This window comes from Pyrgilauda ruficollis, unplaced genomic scaffold (genome assembly GCF_017590135.1).
Source record: "Pyrgilauda ruficollis isolate IOZ18807 unplaced genomic scaffold, ASM1759013v1 scaffold21, whole genome shotgun sequence".
NCBI lineage: Eukaryota > Metazoa > Chordata > Aves > Passeriformes > Passeridae > Pyrgilauda > Pyrgilauda ruficollis.
Window position 1 is genome coordinate 7,737,499 of NW_024520318.1, and position 24,869 is coordinate 7,762,367.

The 24,869-nt window shown below is 38.8% G+C and overlaps 1 protein-coding gene across 12 annotated transcripts in view; it reads left to right on the forward strand.

Annotated features, from left to right (window-relative positions):
• The window catches only part of ATP11B (ATPase phospholipid transporting 11B (putative)), a 65,887-nt gene that overhangs the window by 39,514 nt on the left and 1,504 nt on the right, over positions 1 to 24,869 (forward strand). Inside the window, exons 23-31 of one of the 12 annotated variants that reach the window (XR_005955197.1) lie at positions 338 to 397; positions 675 to 802; positions 1,618 to 1,756; positions 4,999 to 5,064; positions 5,348 to 5,451; positions 6,102 to 6,267; positions 17,121 to 17,254; positions 22,810 to 22,925; positions 23,591 to 23,664. Coding sequence is in view for 11 of the 12 variants with exons in the window: in XM_041467948.1 (XP_041323882.1) it covers positions 338 to 397; positions 675 to 802; positions 1,618 to 1,756; positions 4,999 to 5,064; positions 5,348 to 5,451; positions 6,102 to 6,267; positions 17,121 to 17,254; positions 22,810 to 22,897 (885 nt within the window). In the remaining variant the exon portion in view is untranslated. Of the gene's footprint in view, positions 1 to 337; positions 398 to 674; positions 803 to 1,617; positions 1,757 to 4,998; positions 5,065 to 5,347; positions 5,452 to 6,101; positions 6,268 to 10,084; positions 10,171 to 12,067; positions 12,120 to 17,120; positions 19,795 to 20,840; positions 21,926 to 22,809; positions 22,926 to 23,590; positions 24,675 to 24,869 lie in introns of those variants that run through there. The other 11 variants (XM_041467954.1, XM_041467948.1, XM_041467955.1 and 8 more) reach the window with 11 other exon arrangements.

Consider the following 24,869-nt stretch of genomic DNA (forward strand, 5'->3'; position numbering starts at 1 on the left):
AATGTCGAAACTATTCTGCAAAGAAATTCTTAAAAAGAAGCTGAATGGGAAAATGAATGGTTTTCTTCTACTTAATTACTACTTAGACTCCTGTAGTGAGATGTGCTCATCAAGCACATATAGTAAAGCTCATACTTTTCAGGTTCATTGTCCCAAAGGAAAAACAAACAAAATATCCTCTCAAGAAAAGCATCTTGCTTTACTTTGCCAAGTAAAATGCTGAAAGGCTTCATGCGCTCCCTGTGTATTTTTAGCAGCTTCTAAGAGGTAGTAATTTTTTAGGGCTGTGGGGCATGTACGAAGGATTAACTATTTCCTTAATTTCTCTTTATTTCAGAATGTGTGCTTTATTACACCACAATTTTTATATCAGTTCTTCTGTTTGTTTTCACAACAAGTAAGTATTGCGTGCCTGTCATCTTGTCTGTGAAACACTTGAGGTCCATAATTGAGAAAATAGGAGGGTGGCACAAGGAGCGGTAGAGATGTTACACTTAGCAAATACCCAGCTCCTTTTTCAGTATTTGATAGCTGATGTTATTGGATTGTTATGTAAGTGCAGCTGTTTTCCTAACTAGCCAATTAATGTAACTGTTCAATCAATGCTGCTATAAGTGTGCTAATAAATCTTTATCAATTCCAAGGCATAAAATGCTTTTTGCTTTCCTTTGCAGACGCTCTATGACAGTGTATACCTGACTTTGTACAATATTTGTTTCACTTCCCTGCCTGTCCTCATCTACAGTCTTTTTGAGCAGCATGTGCACCCGCATGTATTGCAGAGTAAACCTGTGCTCTACAGGTATGTATGTCCTGCATCAATTCCCACAGAGGCACAGATTACACAGCATGAGTGGCATCTGCACAACTCTGAACTTCCTACAATAATTATCTGTAATTTAGGCATTTTTAGTAACTATCTTGATGAGGAAGAATTGAAGCTACATAGTTCTCATCCTAAAAGTGAATTAAAAGGAATATTTTAAGAGAAGTGTCTTTTTATGTCAACCATGAGCACTTGGTCAGCTTACGTGATTGGCATCCTTCTCCTCCATTACATGTAGGAGATGAAAATCACTCAGACAGGGAGAATGAAAAACTAGGACACCATGATTAGGGGAATCACCACAAAAAATCCTTTTCTAAGAGAAGTGATTTCCTGTAGAATTAGATGTCCTCCCAGTGGTAGCATGTTGCACTGCATACTTTTTGGAGAAAAAAATAGGTATTTTCATAAAACAGAGATGTCTTCTCTCAGATGGTTCTCTTTTTGTAAAGGTCTTTTAAGCAGAGCAAGGGGTAAGTATCAGGAGATCTGGCTTTTTCTTCCTCTCGCAGTTTCACCTCCAGGGTCAACAATTCTAGTTTGTGCTATTCTGAATTTGACCCTTAGAGATCCTGGCCATTGGTGACCTCTCCTTAAAGCAGAGCCAAATCTTGACGGCTCAGGGTTCTTTTTTTGCCCATGACTTATGTATTTTTTCACATGTCAGCATTTGTTTAATGTGTCTTGGTGCAGTTGAGAGTTACATTTATTCAAAGCAGTAGCAGTCATGCAGTGTGTATAGCTGATGGTTATGGACAGTATGAAATCCAAAATCTGTTTTATTTCTGCAGAGACATCAGTAAAAATGCCCATCTGGGGTTTAAACCATTTCTTTACTGGACCATCTTGGGCTTCTTTCATGCATTTGTTTTCTTTTATGGCTCGTATCTTCTAATGGGAGAAGACACTTCTCTGCTGGGAAATGGCCAGGTACAGTATCATAAGTGTTATTCTACCACTGTATTTTTGTTGGTATTTCTTAATGCTTTTTTGAAAAATCCTCCTGTGTCCAAAAAATTTTGTTTTTAAGAACTACAATTATCAAAGATTCTTTGTCAGTATTTGTGTGTGGTCTCAAGAGTAACATTTCTTAGCATGGAAATTGTAAGGTGTTGTCAGAAAGCATATGTCCCTGAAGAACATATCTTTCAAGATAATAGATGTATCATTATTGTCTTAAACTTTGTTGTATTTCATAAACTGTTTTGTCAAAATCCTATTTCATAATGTCAGCAAATGAGAATTTATATTCATTCATTCAAAACTCATTTTGAATTGGACTTAATTGCAATGTCAAGCAAGAGAAGCAATGGCTTCTCTTCAGTAACCATTATAAAGTTAGGCTGAAAATTGACAAAAATCTTAAAGCTTCTCCTGAAAATGTTATTTTAATTACTCTGAATTTTTCAAAATTTAGTGGTGCAAGCTGCTTTTAAATTATGCTATTTATTCAGTAAGTGTTTTTAAGGCCATACCTTAATGAAATCATCATACACTAATTTGACAATTTTAAAGATGTTAAAGTTCACAGGAAGAATAATTTACAAAAAACTCTAAAGCTTGAACGAAACCATTACAAGTCTGTTTCCTTATTTCCCTTGGTTCTGAGTTACTTAAGTCAATTTAAAACAATTAGATCCCTTGTTAAATGTGGATAGTAATGGAAAAATACACTTCCTTCTCATTATGCCATACTTAATACTGGCATGAAGAACTTGCCAATTCTCATAGTGCTTGGCAGAGTTGCAAGTTAGGGCATAAGGGACAAAAGCAGCATCCTGCTGAATTCCCAGTGTCACCTGGTGCCAGGGAGTGGGTGTGAGCTCAGGAAGTTTAGTCAGAAATGCAGTGATGTTCAGCCAGGGAACAGAATGGTCCTGAGGGGCTGCAGGCAGAGCTGGTGCAGAGGGAGGAGCAGTGAAGGGGGAGTGGTGCAGCCACCTGGAGCACCAGTTCCATCATCAGATGTTTGGTAAGAATATTAAAATAGTTGTTTTTTAGACTCAAGTGTCTATTTCCAGCTGAGGCATGAGAGTGTCCTCTCTTGTCATTTGTTACAAGCTGTGGGATTTGAAATTCTTGTGAGCTGGTAAAGGTCCTTCAGGACTCTTGTAATGAAGTAATTTTAGACTATGAATCAGTGTGTGTGGTGCATCCGTCTTCAGCTGTCAAAGAACCTCGCTTCAAAATTGCTTAGTAAATGTCCATGGGGCAGGAAGAGACTTCTCCCACTGTATTTAGTAACAACTGTTAGGTTTGGGGAATTGGCAGCTGCCCTTTAGCTTCTTATGTGATATGACTTCAAATAAATTCTAAGACTTTTCTGGGTTTTGGTTACTCTGCTTCTCTTGTGTTTGCTAAAAGATGTTGATTAGAGCTGGTAGAAATCTGTTGCAGTGGAATATCTGCATTGCATAGTTTCTTGCAAATTTAATACGTGCCTGGAAAAGCCAAAATTAAGGGCAAGAGGATTTTGTGTGCTGCTGAAGTGCTTTCTTAAGTCCTCAAGAAGTGATCACCTGTATAGATCTGTGGTACAGGGTAGTGTTAGTGCAAGGCCTCAAGTTTCCATTCCAAGTTCTCAGTTCAGAGCACAGCAGAATAGAAGAGACTGTAAATAATTTGTTAATGCTGGTGCTTTGTTAGGCTTACCTCGACACATTGTGCAACAACTTGATCTTTTAGTTCTTTTTTCTCCCCCCTTTTTCATGCTGTGCATGTCGTCAGATATTGAAACCTAACAGGCAAATGGTAAGAGTTTAGAAGAGGAGGAGATACAAAATATTGTATCTGTTACTTCATAGGATTAAAGGATGCAGCATCCGCAGTGTAAATGTGTTCAAAAATAAAATGGTGGCAAGAACCTGTTTGTGTTTTGCATTCTAACTCTGTGACCATTGAAAGCAGTGTTAGCAAAGACACTTTCTTTCACAGGTCACTCAGGAGAAGTTTAATTTTACTTTTAAGATGAATATTGCAGCAGTTAACAACAAGCATGTTACTTGTTAACCATTACTGTTGGTGGGACAAGTAAATCCAAGGCTTCAAGAAGGCATGTTATCACAAAGATCTTTAAAATGGTCAGTAAATCCAGACTCATGGCTGCCTCTGTTTTATACCTTATGTGTAGATGAGAGAAGCAGTTGTGAGATCTGTCCTCAGGCTGTTGGGATCTTTTGTCAGAGCTCTGCAACAAGAACTACAACTGTGTGAATCCCAGTTCCGTGCCCCTGTGCTGTACTGACACATCAGCTCTAGGATGACTCTGGTTGCCTGTCTGCATGTCTACCTTCCTCCTTGCTTGCTTAGTCTGCTACCAGTAAACACAGAGTTGAGGATTTGTTCATTGTTCAGTTTGTCAGTGGCAAAACCAGCTGTGAAACAGCCACATCTCCCCTGTGGTCCCCCAGCCAGTTCCAGGCTGGACCTGGTGTAGAATGGCAGCCCTGAGTAGCATGTGTGTGGATAGATACAACCTCAGCATCCCTGCTTGGTTGTCAGAGCTGAGATTTTATTGTTGTAGACCTTGTTCAGAGTTTTGATCGTTTAATTTTTGGGCACAAGAGAAAACAAAAGTGACAGATTTCAGTGTTTCAGAATCAGAGCTTAATTTTATGTTTATTAGCCTTGAAACAAAGTGTCTTTTCCTTAGAATTTTCTTAGTAAAGTACAATGGCACCATTATTTTTGAATTGTATAATTGTGCTTGGGGTTAAAAGTGAACCTTCACTTGATGCTGCATGTTTAAAATTATCTGGAAGTATTTAAACTCAAAAGTGTTTTGCACTTAAAGTGAATACCTTCCACCCAGTATTTCTTTTCTATTGGACGCTTATAATGAATTGATCAAATTAGTGTCTTCATTTCCCTATCATTTCATATTACTTTTTGGCCTTTATTTTTTTTTTCATATTTCATGTAGCCTTTGTGATAGTTTGTTTTGAACTGAGAAGAAAGATGACTTGGGGGTTGTTAATTATGCTCTTATCATAACCTGTATTTTTTTCTAGTAGTTTGTGTTGTATCCTCCTTGCTTTTTTCATGATAATTACTTGTCACAAGCTTATGTCTTATTTCTTTAGTGTAGCTGACTTGAGAAGAATTTAACTTACTGTGAATGCCCTTAACTAATGGTTTTTTCTTCCATGATTTTTGCCTTGCCATTTTCTTAGATGTTTGGGAACTGGACATTTGGTACTTTGGTCTTCACCGTTATGGTTATAACTGTTACGATGAAGGTATGATATCACACTGGCTGCTCTTTGGGTTTGGATGTGTAGGCAAATATGTAATAAAGCAGTAATTTAAAATTTATTCCAAAGTTACTGCTTCTTGAGGGTTCCAGATAAGTGACTTTTATGTTTCATTTCAACAGTGGTTAAAATTTTTCTTTAGTTTTTGTGTGTTACAACAATATTTAATGTTTGGGCTGGGAGTTCATAAGTGTGTTCTAACTGGTATTTATCATTTTCTGTGGAGTGGGTGGAAAACAGAAGCTCACTGAAATTATCTCTGTTTTAGATGGCACTAGAAACTCACTTCTGGACATGGATAAACCATTTTGTTACTTGGGGATCCATTGTATTTTATTTCATATTCTCCTTGTTTTACGGGGGAATTATCTGGTAAGTGATTTCCCCCCCCACCCCCCTCTTTTTTCACATGTAATATTGATGAAGCTAAAAAACACTGAAATATTATGTTCTACCATCTTGCTCTGTATTTTGTGACAAGTTTGTGATAAAAAGGTTTTAAATCTAGACTGGCCACTTGCTTTTGGTGATTCTTTGAATAATTTAAGAAGCACTGCTGTGCTGTCCTGTGCTCAAGGACACGCAGTATCTGTCTCTGACAGCCTGTAACTACAAAGGCATTTTAAGAAGTAAATAGGCTCCCAGAGGTGCTATGTAATAGGTGAATAATTGCAACAGAAATAAAGATGCTGGGGTTTGAATCAGTAAAGTGAAGTATTTTTGCTTGTAATTTGAAGTCTGGAGAGATAGAGTCTGAGAGAAGAGATTGATTCTCTGCAGCAATATTTAAAACTAAATCAGAACCTTTTCCTCCAAAGTTCAGTACCCCCATTCCCTGGAGGGGCTCATTGACAGGTCAGGTCCAACAGGTTGCTGGACTTCATGTGGACATGGTGCAGTTGTGACTCTGCATCCTGAGTCTCTCTGCTTGATGTAAAAAAAGATACACTTGAGACAACCTGGGCTGTACTTTTGTTCCTAGAAGTCCTTTTTAGTAATTGCCACTTCTTTTAACTTTTCAGGCCATTTTTACATACCCAGGACATGTACTTCGTATTTGTTCAACTGTTGTCAAGTGGTTCTGCTTGGTTTGCCATAATCCTCATAGTAGTTGCTTGTTTGTTTATTGATGTTGTGAAGAAAGTGCTGTACAGACATCTGCAACCATCAAGTACTGAAAAAGCTCAGGTAATGTTATGCTTTTGTATCCAACTTGACCAATAGTTACCCTCTTACATAGCTGTCATGTTTAGTGCAGAGAAGTGTTCTCATTTCGAAATACACTTGTTAATTTAAAATTATGAAAGTGAGGACACCATTTTACAAGGCAGTAATGTTTATGTTTAGTAATTGGTAATAAAAATAATAGAATTATTTGAGTCTTTTGCATCTCAGCTTGCAGCTGTATGAAAGGATCATACTGCTCATTTTTATACTGCTTTATAGATGGTAACTTACTTTTTGTCTAGGTATAAGAAGTATTAGAAGCTACTGCTCTAATTAGCACTGAATAGTTCTTAAAATGTGATGGAAATAATAATTGTAAAAATTACTTTAGCAAAACTTGTTTTATTTAGTATTTCTTAAATCTCAATCATTTCATATGCTATGCATTTGATTGTTGGTTCTGTAATTAAAACTAATTACCCATGTGGCAGTTTCAGAGATTCATAGAAAAGGTCTAAACTTATGCTGTGGTAATGGAATCTCCCTTCTGCCTGATACAGCCTACAAAAAAAAATCATTTAAATCATTCTGCTGAGATTAGACTGTCTTTTAGGTAAATATCTTTGAGTGTTTTCATCTTTGTAGATGAAAACACTCAAAGTTATGGAGAAGTCATCCTGGCCTATTGTTCTAATAGTAACTGTCTCTCTGGTTTCAGTTTTCAACATTTTATCTTTTTATACTTCTGCTAAACTGAGAAGGTCTCTGTTACAGTTTTTGTTTTATTCATTTAGCTTTGTGAACAAGCTAATTTTAGCACTGATAGGTAGATTGGACTTGCATCTTCAGTCAAAAAGATTGTTTTAGAGTCTTCTCATCATGCTTGTATTTCTCCTCTGATTTCACCCTTCTTCAGCTTCATCTTGAATTTTGGATTTCACCAGTGGACTCAGTATTCCAGTACAGCAGACATCAGTGCCAAGTATGGAAATAATGAGTCCCCAGCTACTTTCAGATTACAGAATAACACATAACCTGTTGTCTTCTGCATCTTCTACACATCTACAGGTGGTGATGCTGGTTTCTTTCAGGGCATTGATGAGAGGTCAATTAGCATAGGGCCAAAAATAATGAAAGTGTGTGAAGAACCCAGCTGACAAGAGATATCCCATGAGCAGTTATGGTCCAAAACCTGTCAGCAGCTTTCTGTCCACCTGTGTGACAGATGGATTTTGTGGTGTCCTAATTGCTTAATGCAAGTGGCACTGAGCTCTGTGCCATGCAGAACTGCTGACTGCACTGCATCAGTGCTGCTATCTTTAGCATCTAACCTTGTAATTACTTTGATGCAAGTGCACGTTGATTTACTTAAATTATATTACCCTTTTAATATGTGTGTAAAAAAAAAAAATCCGTGTGAGGCCTTCTATTCATTTGCCTAGGATCAGCATCATGCTGACAAGCCTACTGCTAGCCAGAATATCCCACTAGTCCCTTTCAAAAATTGGAATATTGGCTGCTTTTTCCTGTCTTGGAATTCAGTAGCTAAAGCCAAAGCAAATAACCACTGGCTTCTGTAAGACTGTTCAGATAGAGCTGGTAAGGCTCGGGATTGCACATTACTGCACTTCTTGGGTTAGAGTGTCTGTAGGCAGTGATACTTACCTATCTTTTTTCTCTCTTCAAAAACTAGTGTTAGTATTTATCAAACACTCTTTCCTTCCTTGCTGTGCATCACCTGTTGCTGTGTAGCACGGTACTGGTGTGACTCTTGAGGTTTTTCATGTTCTTGAAGTGCTTGAATAGAAACCCTAAAAGCCATGTGAATTTTCCTGCCTTTATCCTTATACTTCCTGCTACATTCTCTTGCTTTATGACTCCTTTCTAAAGATTTTTTTGGTTCAGTTTAATGCCATTACAGCTGTGCAAAGACACAGTAGGACTTTTTATTTTTAAGAAGGAATCTTTACGAATATCTAATGCCTTTCCTGTAGCTATATCTTGATTCCTGGCCATGGGGATTTTGCTTTGTGCATCTTTATTAGCTATCTTCTTTCTTTTTCTTTATTTGCTTTCTACTTTGCATTTGACAGAGTCAGCACTTTGCATTTGAGTGAGTCAGCACTTTTCCAAAATACTGTCTTTTCTCTGAAAATTCTTAATTCTTGGTGCTGCAAAGTCAAGGTATCTGAAATGGGGTTTGACCAGAAGTTCTTCAGCAGCCATCAGTGGTTTCTCTTTGTGAATCTGATAGTGAAATTATAGCTACAAATGTATTTGCAAAAAGAAGGCACCTCTTTTTTCCTTTCTTGAGGTTTAATCTGTTGAGATTTTCCTGCTGTAATGGGACAGTCAGCTCCACTGGATTTCATTGACTGTTCTTGCAGTGGGGAAGTGGATAAAACTGAAGAGGAGCAGATGATCAGCTTAGCACATTTGTTGTCAAGAAGTGACAGAATGCTTCTTTTATGATCATACCTCATAATTTGTGTTTAAAATTCCTCGTAAATACTTTTCTTTCTGTTTCCAAGCAGAGGAAGAGACTGACTTTCAGATAGAAAGAATTTGGAGAATATCTTTGTCCTAAATGCTAAGGATGATGACTGATGCTAATGAATTCTGTGGAAGTCATTGAAAGAATAAATATGGAACTTTGTGTATTGTCCTTTAAATTTATTTTTCATTGTGTAGGTGCACCCTCTGTATAACTGAACATGTTTAATTATTCATTTTTAATTGTAGGACTACATTGGTATATTTTCATATTGGGGGAAAGAAAAAGCTTGGTTTATAGTTACAGTGTTTATTATGGCAAGGTAAATTGTTACATGCCCTAGTTCCTTGTTTCTAAATTGCAGCTTTTTAGGTTATTTGTTTCTGCCTGCCATCATTTAAATTCTAAACTAATCCCAGGAGCAATGAGGAAAACACACATTTCTCAGCTGAAACTGTTTGCCCCTATTGTTTTAATTTTTCAGAACTTTTTTGTGTGTGACTTGCCTTAGTGCTCTGAATTCATTATATCTGTAGGAATCTGCCTTACCTTGATTTTATATCTTTTTGTTAGTATAAGGTGATAGCATCACTTGTGATTTTGCCTCTGATCTGTTAGATGTTGCATGTAGCTAAGTTTAAGTTTTTCATAAGAGAGCAGAGAAGTTTAAATGATATGAGAGAGAAAATTGGTAGGCTTTTAAATGTAAATATTTTTCTTACACAGGAACTTAAATCTCAGTCATTCATTCTGCGAAACTAAAAATTAAAAATTTAACAGGCAAGCGAGTTGACTTTTATAGAGGATGAGCTTGGTTAACTTTATGGTCCTTAATGCAGTTAAGGTGAATGTGTGTTACTGTGTTTTATTTTAGTTTTGCTGCATTTCAGGGGTTTTTTGCTGGCCTAAAGAAAAGCCATGAGGTCAGTTGCCCTGAAGTAGCTTGTGGGCAGTTTCTCAATATACGTCTGTTACAAAATCATACAGGAGGAATTGGACAGTAAGGGAAATGTGAATCAAAGTATAAATCTTTGCAGAAGATAAATCACAGCACTGTTGAGAGGAGAAAGCAAGACAGAATAAAGGTGTCTGGTAAAGCACAGATGTAAAAGCATGTAGGCCTTTTCTCTCAGTATGAAAGCAAAGGTACTTTAAGAATGGTCCTGCCAAACAGTGACTGGCTGTGATGGTCCCAGGAGCTGTCTTGAAGGTACCAGGCTTGTGTTCTGTATATGATGTGTATTCCAGTTAAATAACAATGTGTTGTCCTGTGTCTTTCTCTTAGAAAATTACTGCTGCTACTTACTGACATGTATGTTCCATCCCTTCTCTGTCCAATTGTAGATGTACTCCAACAGAGTTGCTTTAAGTGACGAGTTCATCGCACTGCAGCCATTGTCCAGGGCAAGGAATCAGCTGAGCAAAATTAGGTAGAGTAGGAGGGACAGTTCCTCATCAACTCTTATGCATGCTCAAGGTGAACTAACCAGTGCTGAGAGAGATGGGAAGAGGCATGAATATATATTAGTGGGGTGAGAGGGCAATACGTGTAGTGCAGAAACATTCCGTTTGGTGATTTCTTGGCTTTGCTCTGTGTTTCTGAGCCAAATGCTTCTCCTAAGTAGCATGTTGGACGTGCTTTTTTTTTTCTTTTAAGGAAAAAACATCCCTAGCATGATGTTCAACTTCCAGAATAAAGATCAGCTGTTCTTGCATCCATTTTTAAATAATCGTAGTTTCTAGCATGGTTATAATGCTTTTGGTTTCTTTATGATAAAAATTAACAGTGCATTTGCATGCTGGATAATTTCAGCTTTATAAGGCTGTGACAGGAGAAGATCCGTATACTTTAGGCAGCAGTTTCTTGCAAGTTATTTGCCCATTTTAATTTGCTTTCAATTGTGTCAAAAGAGCAGATAATGTTTGAAGCTTGGGTGCATCCATACCCTTGTGCAGCTGAGGCTTTTTGTGTCTGTTTTGTGCAGCTATAAAGTGAGTGTTGTTTGTTTTCAATGTGTATAGATACATATTCCTAAAGGCATTTGGCTACAAAGTCCCAGAAAATTATTCAAAACAAGATCAAAGCAGACATGTGTCTGTGTAGGTAAAATATGATTCTGCAGCTCTTCAAATGCACTGAGATCAGCCCATGATATGTTGTCAAATGCTGATTCTCTTTTGTAAGACTTAAGCATTCATATGCATCAGCAATGTCTCAATCTGTAATTGCACATCCTACAGCAAGAATTAATGCAAAGCTCTGATTCCTTTTAAATATTTTTCAAGGTGACTTTGTTGTTAAAAATGTGCAAATAGGTGCCTAGGAGTAACAACTAACCTACATTTTAGGGACTTAATTGCTGTTTGTTAAACCAAAAGAGAAAAAATTTGTATTTCCTCTGAGAGTGCACTACAACTTTACAAGGCAAAACTTGAAATAGCCATTGTGTTGTGGTGTTAGTGACCCCAGTGTGCAACACAACACCTTGGATTTCCAAACACCCAGGGGGATAGTGGTGGGCTGGTTTAATTTTGTTTTGTTTTGCATTCAGCACTTAATAGCTTTAAAACAGGCAAAGTACAGTATAGTTTTGAAAGCTGTTAAACTTAGCAACATGAGGAAGAGTTGGAAAAAGGAGGAAATGTGTTTTGTCCATGAGTAACAAATGATTATGCAAATCCAATTTTTTTGTAAGTCAGAATTTTTGCACTTGAGTATCTGCTTGTACCTGAAGTACGAGCACTGGCTGCTTTCTGATGTGCAGTTGAGCTTGTCAAGTGCAACAAAAGAAAACAAAGGTTCGGGTTTCTCTAGTTCTTTATTCTGTCTTTGGACAAAGTTCAGAAGTTATCCTGTGGATCCTTGCGTAAAACAGTGAAAAGGAAAATCAATTGATAGACAGAAACTACTCACTTCACTATACTAAACAAAATCTAATTTGGAGTGAAGAGCGTGAGTTGGTTTCTGTGGTTTTCCCAAAGCAGTAGGGCAAGGAAAACTGTAGGAGCATGAAACAAAACAGCTGCCTGGTGAATACATAGCTGTAAAACAGCTAATCTGTCACACCTCATTTGTACATGCCCACCCAGGGACTGCATCCTTTGTGACTGCAGAATGCATGGACGTTGATGAACAGACTTTGGCAGGTTTTTGTTGTTTGTAAATATGTATTAAGAGTCTCAGAAAGAGCATAACTGCAGGTTAAACTGAGTTATGCCTTGTGCTGCCAAAATGCTTACTCTTCTCTTGAGATCAAAAGATGACTTCTTTATGAATGCAAATTAAAGAGAAGTATGATGTTACAATATTTTTTTTTATTTCTGTAGGCTTCACAGTGTGCAAAAATGTTCACATTTGTATTGAGTACATTGGTGATGTACAGTTAAGATCTTTGAGGGGATCTTCTAAGTGTCCAGGTGACTCCTGTAAGTCAGAATTGCCCTCTTGTGTGTGCCTGTTAAAGTCTTGCCTCTGAACTTTACTGTCCCTTTTAGAGCGTGACATGAAGAGGAAGTGAGGCAGCACAGGCAGGTGCAGGTGTGCTTAGCTGGAGTGTGGCTGAGCACTGCTTTCCTTCATAGGTGTCTCTCCTGTTCTTGGAATATGTGAAATAGGTACCTTCGGGTGCTAACTGGGTCCCACTATATCTCATTCCATGTTTTTATCTGTAAAGAAAGTGTTCTGTGTGCATGTATGTCTACATGTCCTGTGCTTTGTAAGAACTGTCAGAAATCTTAAGTCACATTTGAGAAGTGTTGCTTGGACAGATGTTTTAATTCTACTTGCTGATGGGATTAACTGTGTTTACAGAGTTTCTGCCTTTGGACAGTGTGTTATGAACTGTACCCAGAACTGGGGAAATGTAAGACACCAGAAAGAGTTTTATTTACAGAGAAGGCTGTCAGCGCACAGTGTTATATCCAGGGCTCTGGAGCATTTACCTTGTCACAGCCAAAACCTGTTCTTTCCCCACCTCCAGCCTCATGAGTCTGTTGTTGCCTGGTTTTCCCTTCATCTCTGTCCAGATCTGCTCTTTAGCTGTCTCCAGAGCTCCAGGCCCTGCCTTTAAGGCCTTCATTTCTTGTCTGTATTTTCAGCTCTAGCTCCTGTTCCATAGGATTCCCCCCCTGCAGCTTTCAGGTCTGACCCAGCCCAGCTGTGTCGAGTTGAGAGCAGAGAGGTTTCTGTTCCTTTTACAGCCTATGTTTTCTGTAAGGAACATGCAATTTCCAAGAAAACTGTCCCAGTGGAAGCATGAATTCCCACTAGCCAAGTGTGCCAGACCCCCCTGATGTGCTGCACTTGGATCAAGGGTGATCTCTTCCTTTACAGACCTGTTCATTGTGTTAGCAAAGCTTGGTGTTGATCTGTTGGCTAATCCACAGAATCAGTCACCGGAAGATGAGGAAATGAGGGAAGAATGCACCATTTTGTGTTTGACTTCAGTCACAAAAGTGCATACTACTTACCTGAAGAAACCTTTGTCTAATGACTTGGAAATAATGAAATAATTTGGCACTTGCAGGTTAATTTGATACAAAGAGTAGAAAAAGGAGTGAAGTTGTTAGATGTCAACATTCCTATATATTTTCTTTAAAAATTTTAAATCCAGTTGTTTGGGATTTTTGTATACAGTATATTAAAGGTTAAAGATGGTGAGATTTACAGTAGGGAGCAAGTTTTAACTTAATTGTGGCATCAGAATGTTGGCAGCTGGGGTCTGTGCTCAGGAGAGTACCCTGCAGTGCTCTTAACTTGGTGTACAGGATTAAACACATTCCCCATCCCTCAAAGTTCCAACTTTTCAGTGTGATTAAATCTTGGGTTGAAATGGGTGTCTTGTGGCATATGGAATAACCTGCAGTAAGACAAACAAACTGAAATGGTTCTTTCTGTTGGATGGGGGAAAACAAATAAAACTTCAGAATCTCTAAGAATTTTAGATAGATTCCAAATTTGTTTTGTCTATAGAGCACGAAAAGGCCAAACTTTGGTGCTGAGAAACCGCATTTGATCCACCAAAAATAAAAATTGCCTCTTGACCTTGTAAATTGCCTTGTTCTCTCAAGACCAGACCTGTGAAAGTTCTTGTAACAATGGTAACTGTTTTAAAGCAATGCAAGCGTGGTGCTTTATAAGATCTGTTGCTTTTCTGTCCTTCCAGATGGAAGAAGATAAGGGTTCAGTCAGCTCAGCATGTGACTTTGCTGAAAGCAGGCACAGAGGGGAGGACAGTAGGCAGCTGCTAGACCCATCTTGCCTGCCCGACAGTTCTTACCTCCACTAGGTAGTACTCCCACTGTACCCTAATGTCTGTGTATTTATTTACATATGTCATACAGAGACAGTCATTGAGCCATCTCCAAAATACTCATATTTTTGGTATCTACAAGAAAAATTGCATCATAGAATGTTGGTTTGATTTTTTTTTTTCTTTAGCAAGCTGATTCATTCTTTAATTCTGCACCTCAGTTGCTTTTTGATTTATTACATCCAATGGGCCATTCTCATATGAAGTATTATGTTTATTGAGATTCCAAATCTCACCTTATGAACATACTTTGTTTGCCACCCAAATATTAATAATGCCTGGTATTTCTCTATACTCATGAATTTTTTTAAAGCATTGTCTCTCCTGCCTTGTGTTTCGTGAGAGTTTGTTTCAGGTCTTCAGGGAATATTATATCTTCCTGCCTTGCCATGCCAGGTTTTAAATAAAATTACGACTTATTGGTATATACCAATAACGAATTATTGGTATAAAAGTACGACTATAATTGTCCTCTACAGAGAGAAAGTGAGAAAAGGGACTCTAGCATATGTATCTTCCTTACAGGTAGTGGGAATAGAAAAATCCATGTTCACCAGGCAGTGATAAACAATATATCTAGTTAGATTGTTTATCCTTAATGTTCTCACAGCATTTCTTTACACTTAACTGTGAGTTTAACAGAAAAGAATTGTTGTTTCCAGACTTACAGAAGGTCTCATTTGCCATTTTTTAAAAAAGTAATAGTAACTTTTCCAGAGGTTGTAGTTCAAGCATGATCCTTGCTTTTTGTATCTAACTTGTGAAGAAAAAGGAGATTCTCCAAAAAAAGAGACATTAGACCTCCGAAATCCAGAGTTGAGGGTTTGCTCCTTGGTAGCTGGTTTGAGTTATCTTGGTTCCTCTTTCTGGCAGTCTTTGGATAATATCCAGGACTCCTGGCTCTCAGGGTAACAGATTCTAAGGAAAAAAATGCTCTGGTTCATCTGATCCAACATACAGCCACTGTAATGTGACTTTCTGCAGTAAATTTAAAGGCCTGCTTGAGCATAATGGATGAACTAAATACTCTGTCTGAAATCCTGAGTGTTGGAATGTTTCAGTTTTGTATTGCTGTGGCCACAGCTGTGAAGGTCACTCCATCTGCAGCAGGGGGTTTGCCTGCTGACCTCCAAATGGGAATTCCTTCTACTCTGTGTAATCTCTTGTGTCACAATTCTGGGAGCACAGTCTGATGTGGCTCTGAAGGTCATATTTGCTGGTACTGCAGTGCTGCAAAGTGTGCAGTTCCTGATTCTGGTATCTTCTGTGGCACTGCAGCTGGGACCAGTCATGGTGGTCATCACATGAGGGTGTTCAGGCTCTGTTGAGATGCGTTTTGTTTTGTTTGTCTTTTAACCAGAACCCTTTTCAACATGTCACTTGCAAATCTTCTGCTACTGCCTCTCAGGTACAGAAGTTCATTGTCACAGTAAATGTTCCTTCTGTGTCCCAAAGACCCCCCAGATGAGTGTGTGAGTTAAAGCGTGTTCTGCCTGTACTCAGCCACGGCCTCTGAGGTGCAGCATCCACAGGATCAGGGTGCTCAGTTTGTGGAGAATCCTGTACATTCCAACAGCTGCTGAGTGACAGTTCTGTGACCATCACAACGAGTGCTGTGATGGGAAGGTCTGGAGGGGCTGTGGGGAACGTGGCACAGGGCTGAGGAAGGGGCAGGCACAGGAAAAGGTGCATGGAAACAAACACCACTTCTGCGTGTGTTCCTCCTTGTCCTACCAGCTGAGATTTTTCTCTTGTATTTCCAAAAGCCTCTTGTTTCTGTTAGCTGCCTCTTCTTTGTTGTGTAGGCTGTTCTGTTGTGAAGCTCTAAATGTGTCCAGCTGCCTGTTTGGGGGGATTAGGAAGGAGAGTGTGTCTACTCATAGTAAACCGTTCTCATAGGGAACTCTTGAGGTTCTTTGCTTTCCTTGCAGTTTTTGGCAACTGTGGGTGGCATGGAATAAATTTGGGCTCAAAAGTAGAATCTTCAGACAACAGTCAGTGACCTTTAGTGTCACAGTGAAAAGTTGTGGGAAGGTCTTAAGTGAGTTGTGTCCTGTCATGGACTAAGATGCCTCCTCCCAGAATTCTTCTTTTTCCTGGTGTGAGGAAAGGGTAAAGTTCAGCCTCTGTGTTTAGTATTGGTTTGACAGGATGCTCTCATGGAGAGTTTAAAATTAAATTAAAAAGCATCCCCACACTTCACATTTTTATTTCTCTTTAGAATGGTACTGAAGTCAGTTTAGGATATTCTCTCTGCAGAAGCAGGAGATTCCAGTTATGCTGCAGTTGGTGCAGCAGTGCTGTAGAGGAGCACACTGGTAGGTGGCACTTACACCCATACATCTGTTGCTGCTTTCTTTTCATTTTATTTTTTTTATTCCTTTTTTTTCCTCACCTACAAATCATGAGCTTTGAAAGAGTTTATTATGCTAATGCTGAATTATTCTTCATGCTGGCATGAACATGACTGAACCTTTCTGACATCAGCCTTGTTTGCTTTTGGATAAACCATGTTCACACAATCAGGAATGTGCTTTTGTTCTGTACCAAGCCAAGGGTATCTATGGGAGTGATATAATGTCAATTATTCTAGGAAGTTGCATTGTGTGCTTGAGGAAGAATTACTTGGGACCTGGTTACTGTGTTGTATTCTGCAGCCTGAAGCTTTGTCTTGATAAATTTCCCTTAAAATAGGACTGAGCTGATATAAATTGTTGTAGGTAAACCAAGGCATCCCAGCTGGAAGTGCATGTGCTCTGCTGTGGGGTTTGGTGGAGGGAGTTCCTGAGCAGTTCATTTCCAGGGTTAGGCAGATGCGGTGCCAGACCATTTCCATGCACTCAACAAGGCTGCAATCAAACCTTGGGAAGAAAAATTTTAGTGTATGTAGACCTTAGGGAGTGGTAATATTATTATTGTAGTTCTCCTATAAAATTGGAAAATATTCAACACTCTAGCTAAGAAAACCTGCTTTTTCGAAGTGTTTTTTTGGTAACATCTTCGTTGCTAGAATTTGTGAGTACTGATTTTTCTTTTTTTCTTCTTCTTTTTTTTTTTTTTTTTTCCAGCTTACTGAGGCAGGTTCAGGTATCAACTGCTTGGACTCCATGTGCTGCTTCTCAGATGGGGAAACAGCATGCACATCTGTTAGAAGAATGCTGGAACGACTAATGGGAAGGTGTAGCCCAAGCCGGGTCAACAGGTGTGGCATTTCTCTCAATAGCCTTTGCTGCAGACGATTCTCCTATAAACTGGAACCCGATGAGCCTGCAGCAATAGATGTCTAGAAACCAGCTGCAGGTTTTGCTTATCTAAGTAGAAAATGCAACTCTTTATTGTACTTTTTTCATCCTAAAAGTTTAGCTTCTTGTTTCTTTTTGAGTGGTTTCTTTTGGGATGGGGAGGGGAAAAACAGTTTTCGAAAGATTTCTGTTAAAGTGTTTCGTTTGGCTTTACAAGCTCTTGTGTTGTATCTGTCGTAATTTCTCTTGATTTGTACATTCTTCTCTTCAGAAAATCAAGCCTTGCTCCTGTTTTTGTTCTCCTTTTTATGATTACTTTTTTGCCTTCACAAATCAGGAGTTGTTTGTAAAGTCAAAAGACTTTTCCCTTGGGTTCTTGATGTACAACCTCCAAATATTTACCTTGGAGCTTGCATTACTCCTGAAGGTATGCAAAAGGCTCACATTGCCCCCCTTAAATCTAACTTCATTGTTAGGAGGAGAGCCTTTAAATCTTTCAGCCATTGATTGATAAGAAGATGAAATATTTTTGTAGTATAACTTTTATAATCTATTTCTAAAATCAGAGTGATTGACAGAACAGAGTCTTCAGGTTCTAAGAATTTTCAGTGTTTTTTGGGTTCCAGAAGGTATATTGTCAAAATCATGTGTGCCATTCCAAAATCTGTGCTAAATAAATCTTTCCTTCACAAACCACGTGTGAAACAAACGTCAGTGGGGTGAAAGCATGTTGAGTAATTGAACAAGTCTGCAGAGCAACACTGCTCTTGCAGTCAGCCCAGCTGGGAGAGGAGCTCTCACTGAATCCTCTCACGTGCCATCTCCCCATTTCCAAACAAAGAGGGATAGTAAATAAATATGGAAATATTTGGGGGTAGAAGTAAAAATAGTCTTTTGTACATCGTAATCTCTGTCCCTGAATGATATCATGGTCCTTCATTGGTCAAAAGGCAAAATTCACACAAATGAATTTCACACATTTTCAAGGAAACTCATTTTGTATTTGAAGAACTTTGTCTCTTTCAGTTAAAGGTTGTGATATCATTCATTGGGTATCAAATCTCGTGTGGGTAATTTACCCTGACAGCTTTGTCAGCTCTGATTCTGCCTTTAGGTATTGCCTGGGCTGTAGCTCATCTCTGTTGGAACTCTTGTGTTGAACACGGTGTCTGTGCTTTCAGTCAGTCTCTCTCTTCTGGCTTGCTTATGAAATTTATTCAATGTTTCTACAAATCTAGGGTATGAGTATGCAAGAAGTTTCATTCCATATGAAAAATGAACTGTTACTATTAAGTACATTTTTAATTCAAACTTGCTGTGTAGAAAGCGGGCATGATGTGTAAAATAAACAGTTTAATAGAATTTTTAATCTACAAGGTGAGCATTTAATTGGTATAAAAATCAACATTTTGCTAGCAGTTGCTCTAACTTTTCTGGGATTTTTTTTCACCTCTCTGTAAAACTGTGCTTTCCAAATGAGGAATTTCTCATGCTAGTTTGTTTCACTTATTGTTATCTAATTAGGGCAGATTGTTAGTTAACAATTGCCTTAGTAACCTGTAGTCTTCTTATAAGGTAGGTATTCTGTGTTTTGTTTTCTGCAATGTATTTGCAGCTTTACAATTCTCTCTTTGTTCCACTCAAATTTTCTTTCCTTAAGAACTTAAAAATACTTATTGAAGCTAACTTGTATTTGACAGAATATTAAACACTTCTTTCAGGACTGCTTTTTGTTAGGTTTCTTTTCTGCTTACCTCATGTAGTTTTCAGATGAAGTTCCATCTAGCCAAATTATTTTAGAGTTCTTAGAAATTAGGATTAAGTTCAATGAATATGCAAAACTATCTTGGTGCTACACTAAGGGCTTGAAGTTCTGTGGGTTTTGCATCTGCCTCTGGTTGAAATTGCTCTGAACAATCTTCTAGTTTCACTTAAATTTATGTACAGTACAAATTGAAAAGAGATTTTTTTAAAGTCAGGAATATTTTTTTTCTCCAATGATTTCAGCTCCTTCCACTCAGTTATAACAGCCTGGTCTAAATAAGCCAAGAGACCATTTTCTCCCTTATACTTTTTTGCTAGTATGAGAAAGTTTTGATTCATTTTTCAAAAATTACTAATCGCTTAAATCACATGAAGCAGTTACAAGTTGCGAAATGCCAAAGGTACAATTAAGAAAACTGTTGGGTGATTTAAAAATTGTTTAGGCTTTGTTCATGACCGTGAGCTGCTTTGTTTTTTATCTAAATCTCCAGAAGATTGTGCAGTCCCCGACAGGATGGTCTTTTGAGTACTTGTCCTCTATAAAACAGCTAAGTATTCAACCAGGAAGTAGCTGCAAATTATTTTTGTTGATTGAAGTGATGCTGATGAATATGTTGTTTGTGCAAGTGCTGTAGAATGAAGAGCACTATTTTAAATAACTTTGCTGTAGGCAGCTTGTGTTGTATTCTCTGCTCCTGATATTCTGTCAAATACAATATTCTGTCAAATATGATAACATGAAATCAAACCTTGTTTGAAATTTTGATAAAAACTTTGATGAATCAAAGTCATACAAATGCTTGGAGTAGTGGGCCACAGGAATATAGTCTCTTGTGCTTAATTTACTGCTTGTAAAATGTATGTGAGAAGTATTTTCTATAGCTTCATTAGTCAGTTAGAATATAAAATGTGTGGTGTGGTATGTTAAAATGCATTTTGTCTGTCTGTTCCATTAAATTGTCTGTCGACTTGTCAGTCACTAAAATATTAAGAATGCTGGATCACATACATCACTTGTACAGTATTGTGGGGTCTCCCATTAGTGGTTCTTGTGTCAAGGTGCTGGATGGAACAGTTCTAAAGAAACAGCAGATTTCTGACAGAGCTTAATTTGGAGGATAAGCTTGTTGTGTTTTGATTTCCTGCCTTCCAAACTTCTTCAGCTTTTCCCATACAGTCCTACAATGCTGTGCTGCCAAGAACAGTATTTCTTCCCAAGCAGTAATTTGTCCTCAAGTGAAAGACATAGTGAGACCCCTCTGAGTCAGCAGCTGTGACATCTGGGGTGGTTCCCTGATGTTTTGAAGTGAAACAGGAAGGGATGAAACAGGTTCCTGGCTGTAGATAAGCTTTGCCTCCCCCAGGCTCAGGCAGTGTGGATGGGACATGGCTGTGCCAGGTTCCCAGGGTTGGCTGTGTGCTCCACAGGGCTCTGCTGGAGCAGCCTCACAGTGCCTCTGTGCACAGGCAGCATTCACAGCCTCCCAAGGCACAGCACTGAAACTTAACTGCAAAATAGGCATAAAAACCTCTGGTTGTTTTAATTTATAGTGATGGAAATAGCTGTAGCTGTGTGCTAATTACACAGCAGGCATGACTTGGCCTCTGTTTCCAAAGGTCTGAATGAACTGCAGGTACCTACATGAAATTAGTAGATTAGTCCTTTAAATTTACCTGCTCTTGTAACACTTCTGTCTTTTGCTCTCATAGACTTTTCTCCTCACCTCCCAGTATAAGTACAAGTTCCCAGTCAGCCAAACTTTTCTTTTATTGTTACTTTAGATCATGGAGTTCATCGGATCCCTTCTATGCCAACGACAGGAGCATCTTGACTCTCTCCACAATGGACTCAGCCACTTGCTGACAGGGACATTTTTGAATGCCTTGTGGAAGCCGTGTGGTGCTCACACACCTGTAGCAGGTGCTGAGGCGAGCTCAGTGTCCGGCGCTGCCCTAGGAAAGCCCAGAGGACTCCTGAGTCCAGGCAGGGCTTGTCTGGCCTGGCAAAATCTGCACAGCAGTTGCTTCCAGGATTTTTTCCAGTTTTTATCTACAAATTGCTAAATAAGTTTTTGGTTTTTTGGGGTTTTTTTAAGGAATGTTTTTACCTCTTACCATTTGATCCTTTTTGTTGCTGTATGAGCAGATTGGAATCCTACATTTAATACTGGAGATGTCCCTGTAGGGCAATGACAGAAATCTTTCTCCTCCCAAATTTGAGTGATCCAATTTGAATCAATTTGAATCTCCACAATTATACTTTTAAAAGTTGTGTTTTTAATGATGACCCTTCCTTTTAAACACACATTCATTTTGAGCTGTCTTGCAGATACTGTCTTAGCAGTTTGCAAATCAATTTTGTTACTTCTGTGGACAGTTACTGTATTCTAAAAGCAATCAGTTTAGTAATTTTTGAGAGTTAAATGCAATTCAAATATTTGTGCTAGTGCATGAGTGGCTAATATATTAGCCATTGCTTTGAAAAACACTGTTAACTGTGACAAACCAGTAATTTGGAATAAAAAGGGATATAACAGCTCACTGTTCTCCTAAAATACAATTCAGAAACCAGTCATCTTTTATTATGCCCTGTATGTTTTGTTAACAGTTCTGGATCCTGACATGGAAAAATTTGCTAAGAATTGGTGGATTGAGCAGAAGTATCACTAGCATAAATTTTTGAATTATTAATCCTTTTAAAGTTGGGGAATTTTTGCATGTTTTGTTCTTTTTCATGTATTTATATTCGGTCACGTTGTACTTTGAAGATATAATTAATGCTTAATTATCTTCGTTTATCGGAAGGATCCGAGACCTTGATGGCAATGTTTTGATACCTAAGTATGCCAATAAAAACAAATTGCACAGTTGGAGCTCTGGGTGGTGCATCCTGCAGGTGCTCCCCTGTCCCAGTACAGACCTGTCTGCATGGTGGGGGCTGGGGAGCAGCAACATTTCACTGTTCCCTCAGCCAGGGTGGCTGAACCCACTGCTTGTCCCAGGACGTGGGAGATGAAGTGGAGGTGCTGCAAGGGTGCCTTAGAACGGAGCTGTTCATGGCTGGGGACTGGGAAAAGTGCTGCTGCTCCAGGACACCCCCTTTTGTCACCTCTGACAGTGACATCCCATCAATAACTGGAATACTCATCCTGTCGGACAGTTAAAAGTATAAAGATCCATCTTAAATTAGCTCTGGGTAAAAACTCTAAATCTGGGCTGCTGCAAACCTGGCTGACTGTAACTGGGCTGCTGCCAGGGGAATGCATCCCTCTTGTCATCCCAAATTCTCCCAAGTTCAGTGAGCAGAGGAACAGGTCCTGCTTTCCTGGGATCACATCCTTCAGATGTTCCTTACTTATAAACAGCTCTGCTGTTCATTTTCCTGCCCATGACTTTAACTGGGATTATTTCAGCTCTTCTCTTGGAGCTTTGTTTCTGCATTAGTGCCTGGCAGCTTCTCTCAGACGTGAATGAAGGCTACAGGTACCATGGAGTTTACAAGATTTCAGTGCTCAAGGCAACATCTGTGTAGGAAAGAAATTATCATTGCAACTTTGTTGTTAAATTTCTAGTGATTTGAACTTGCAGAACACAAGGGATTTTTCCCACTGTTACAGGTGAGAATTAGTTCACAAATTAAGCTTTAGAAATAAATTATGAGACAAGAAGAAGGAAAAAAATATAGTAAACTTTCCTTTTAAATAAGTGTTTAATTCAGCGTTCATAGTGCATTTCTGTATCGTGTCCTCAGATGCCTGAGTGCAGTGAAGCTTCAGGTTGAAAATGTCAGTGTGCACTATATCCCTCCAGCGAGTGCCCAGGGGATGAAGAAACACTAAAATTGAGCCTCATCTTCTCATGCAGCAGGTATGAACATGTGACTAATCCCACTGCATGGGGCTGAAAACCTGGATCCAGCTGGAGAGGCAATAACCTGATTGCCATCCATCCAGTCCCCTCCAGATCTGCAATAGTGGCAAAATATTATTTTCACCAACTTGTATAACTTCCTTTATATTTCATATCTATCTTAAATCTGGGTTTAAAATAGTAATTTTCTTCCTAGTAGTTTCTTTTCCTAGGAGTCTTCATGCTGCCATGGATACCTAGGAAATAGAGAATGATTTTACTACTCTAATCAGATATCTGCTGTTTAGCTGTGTTTTACACCTCAGCCACAGTGTTTCACCTTTCAGCAGTGCTTGTTTGTCCGTGCCAGGCACAGCATTGTCCTGTCAGTGTGTGTGACCGTGTGCCCTCATCCGTCCGTGTGGTTCGTGTGTCCTGCCCTGAGCCGGACGGGTTCGTTGGGTGAGGGGAGCAGAGGCTTTGCCAAAAACCCCACTCCAAGCATTTCCACTGGCCCAGCTCTGTAGGTGATGTATTTTGGCTCTTACCACACCAGTGTGTTGAGTAGATTTGCACAAAAGCAGCACAGTCATGTATTTGAAGAATAATTTGCGCTCATTATGTGTTTCTTTAAAACCTTCCATCTCCTCTCCTCCCTTTCCCCCTGCTTTCCCTTTTCCCAGTGTTTGTAAGGTTACCGAAGAAACTTGCATTTAAACAATTCAGGAAGGACTTAAGAATCCATCCCTCGGCCAAGGTATATTTTTCTATTTGCAGTAAAACTAAGTCAGTAATGTCTCATTGAGTAAGGGCATAGATGTGGTTTGCTGAAGGACAGATTTTTTGGTGTGTGACGAATATTTTGTGTGGAAGTCACTGGGGTTTTGTGTTGATATCACAAATATTTTAAAAATGCTCCTATTCAAGGAAGAAAGACTTAGTGTATTTTGATAGCTGAAATGTAGGAGCCAGTTCACTGTGCCCTGGGCACAGTACAGAGTCCTTCATGAGGGAAACTGAAAAATCCAGCTAAAATCCAGTGTAATGCTGGCATTCACCTCCCAGTGCGAATGTGAATGGGTGGGGGAGGCTTTGCCATGGGGAGGAGAAGTTTTATTATTTACCTTTTAGCCTTGAAATCCATAAAAGCCTGTAGCAGATGTTTGTAGCTCAAAGCAAGAGTAGTGTGCACTCACTTTACTAATAAGGGTCCCTGAGAAAGCACCTTGTCCATGGGATTGTGTTCTCTGCAGGTCAGTTCTGCCTCTGGGAAAAACAGGGTTTGGTTTTGTTACTTAGGAAAACAATTTTAATTGCCAAACTCATGCTAAATTTTAAGAGGATGCAGTGAAAAAAACCCTGAGATGTTCTGAATTGGTTCAAAAACTATAATGTAAATATTCTGCTTAAAAATACTCTGGGTTTTTTAAGATTACAGCAGGGAAGGGGGAGCAGAAGCTTCAAAGGAAGGAATGCTGAAAATTTTGGTTTTTCATTTTTAGAAAGATTTGAGGAAAGCTTATGCAAATTCAAATGCATATTAAGCACCTATAATTTCTTATAGGAATAAAATATAAATTTCTAGTGCTAGAAGTGTCTCAAAGCTGCAGTCTAAATTATTTTTCATAGTTCTATCTGCTATTGCTGTACTTCTAAATAGCTGTGATTTTGGCGAAATTCAGTCTTCCAAAGTGCTCAAGCAAATGTGGTTTTGAACCACTTATTTTGAGGTGGTTTTTTTTTTTTTTGGGTGTAGAATCCCTAATACCTCACCATTGTCACTGCCCTCACCACTGCTTTTTTACACAGCTTGTTACACAGATGTCACTGCTTAAAGGAGCCATTCCTAGAGCTGGGCAAACCTTTCACCAGGGCCTCATTTTAACCTTTATCCTGTTCCTAAATTATTTCCCAGCCAGACTCTCTCCTTTGCAGCTCTGGGCTGGGATTTTTTTCTGCTGA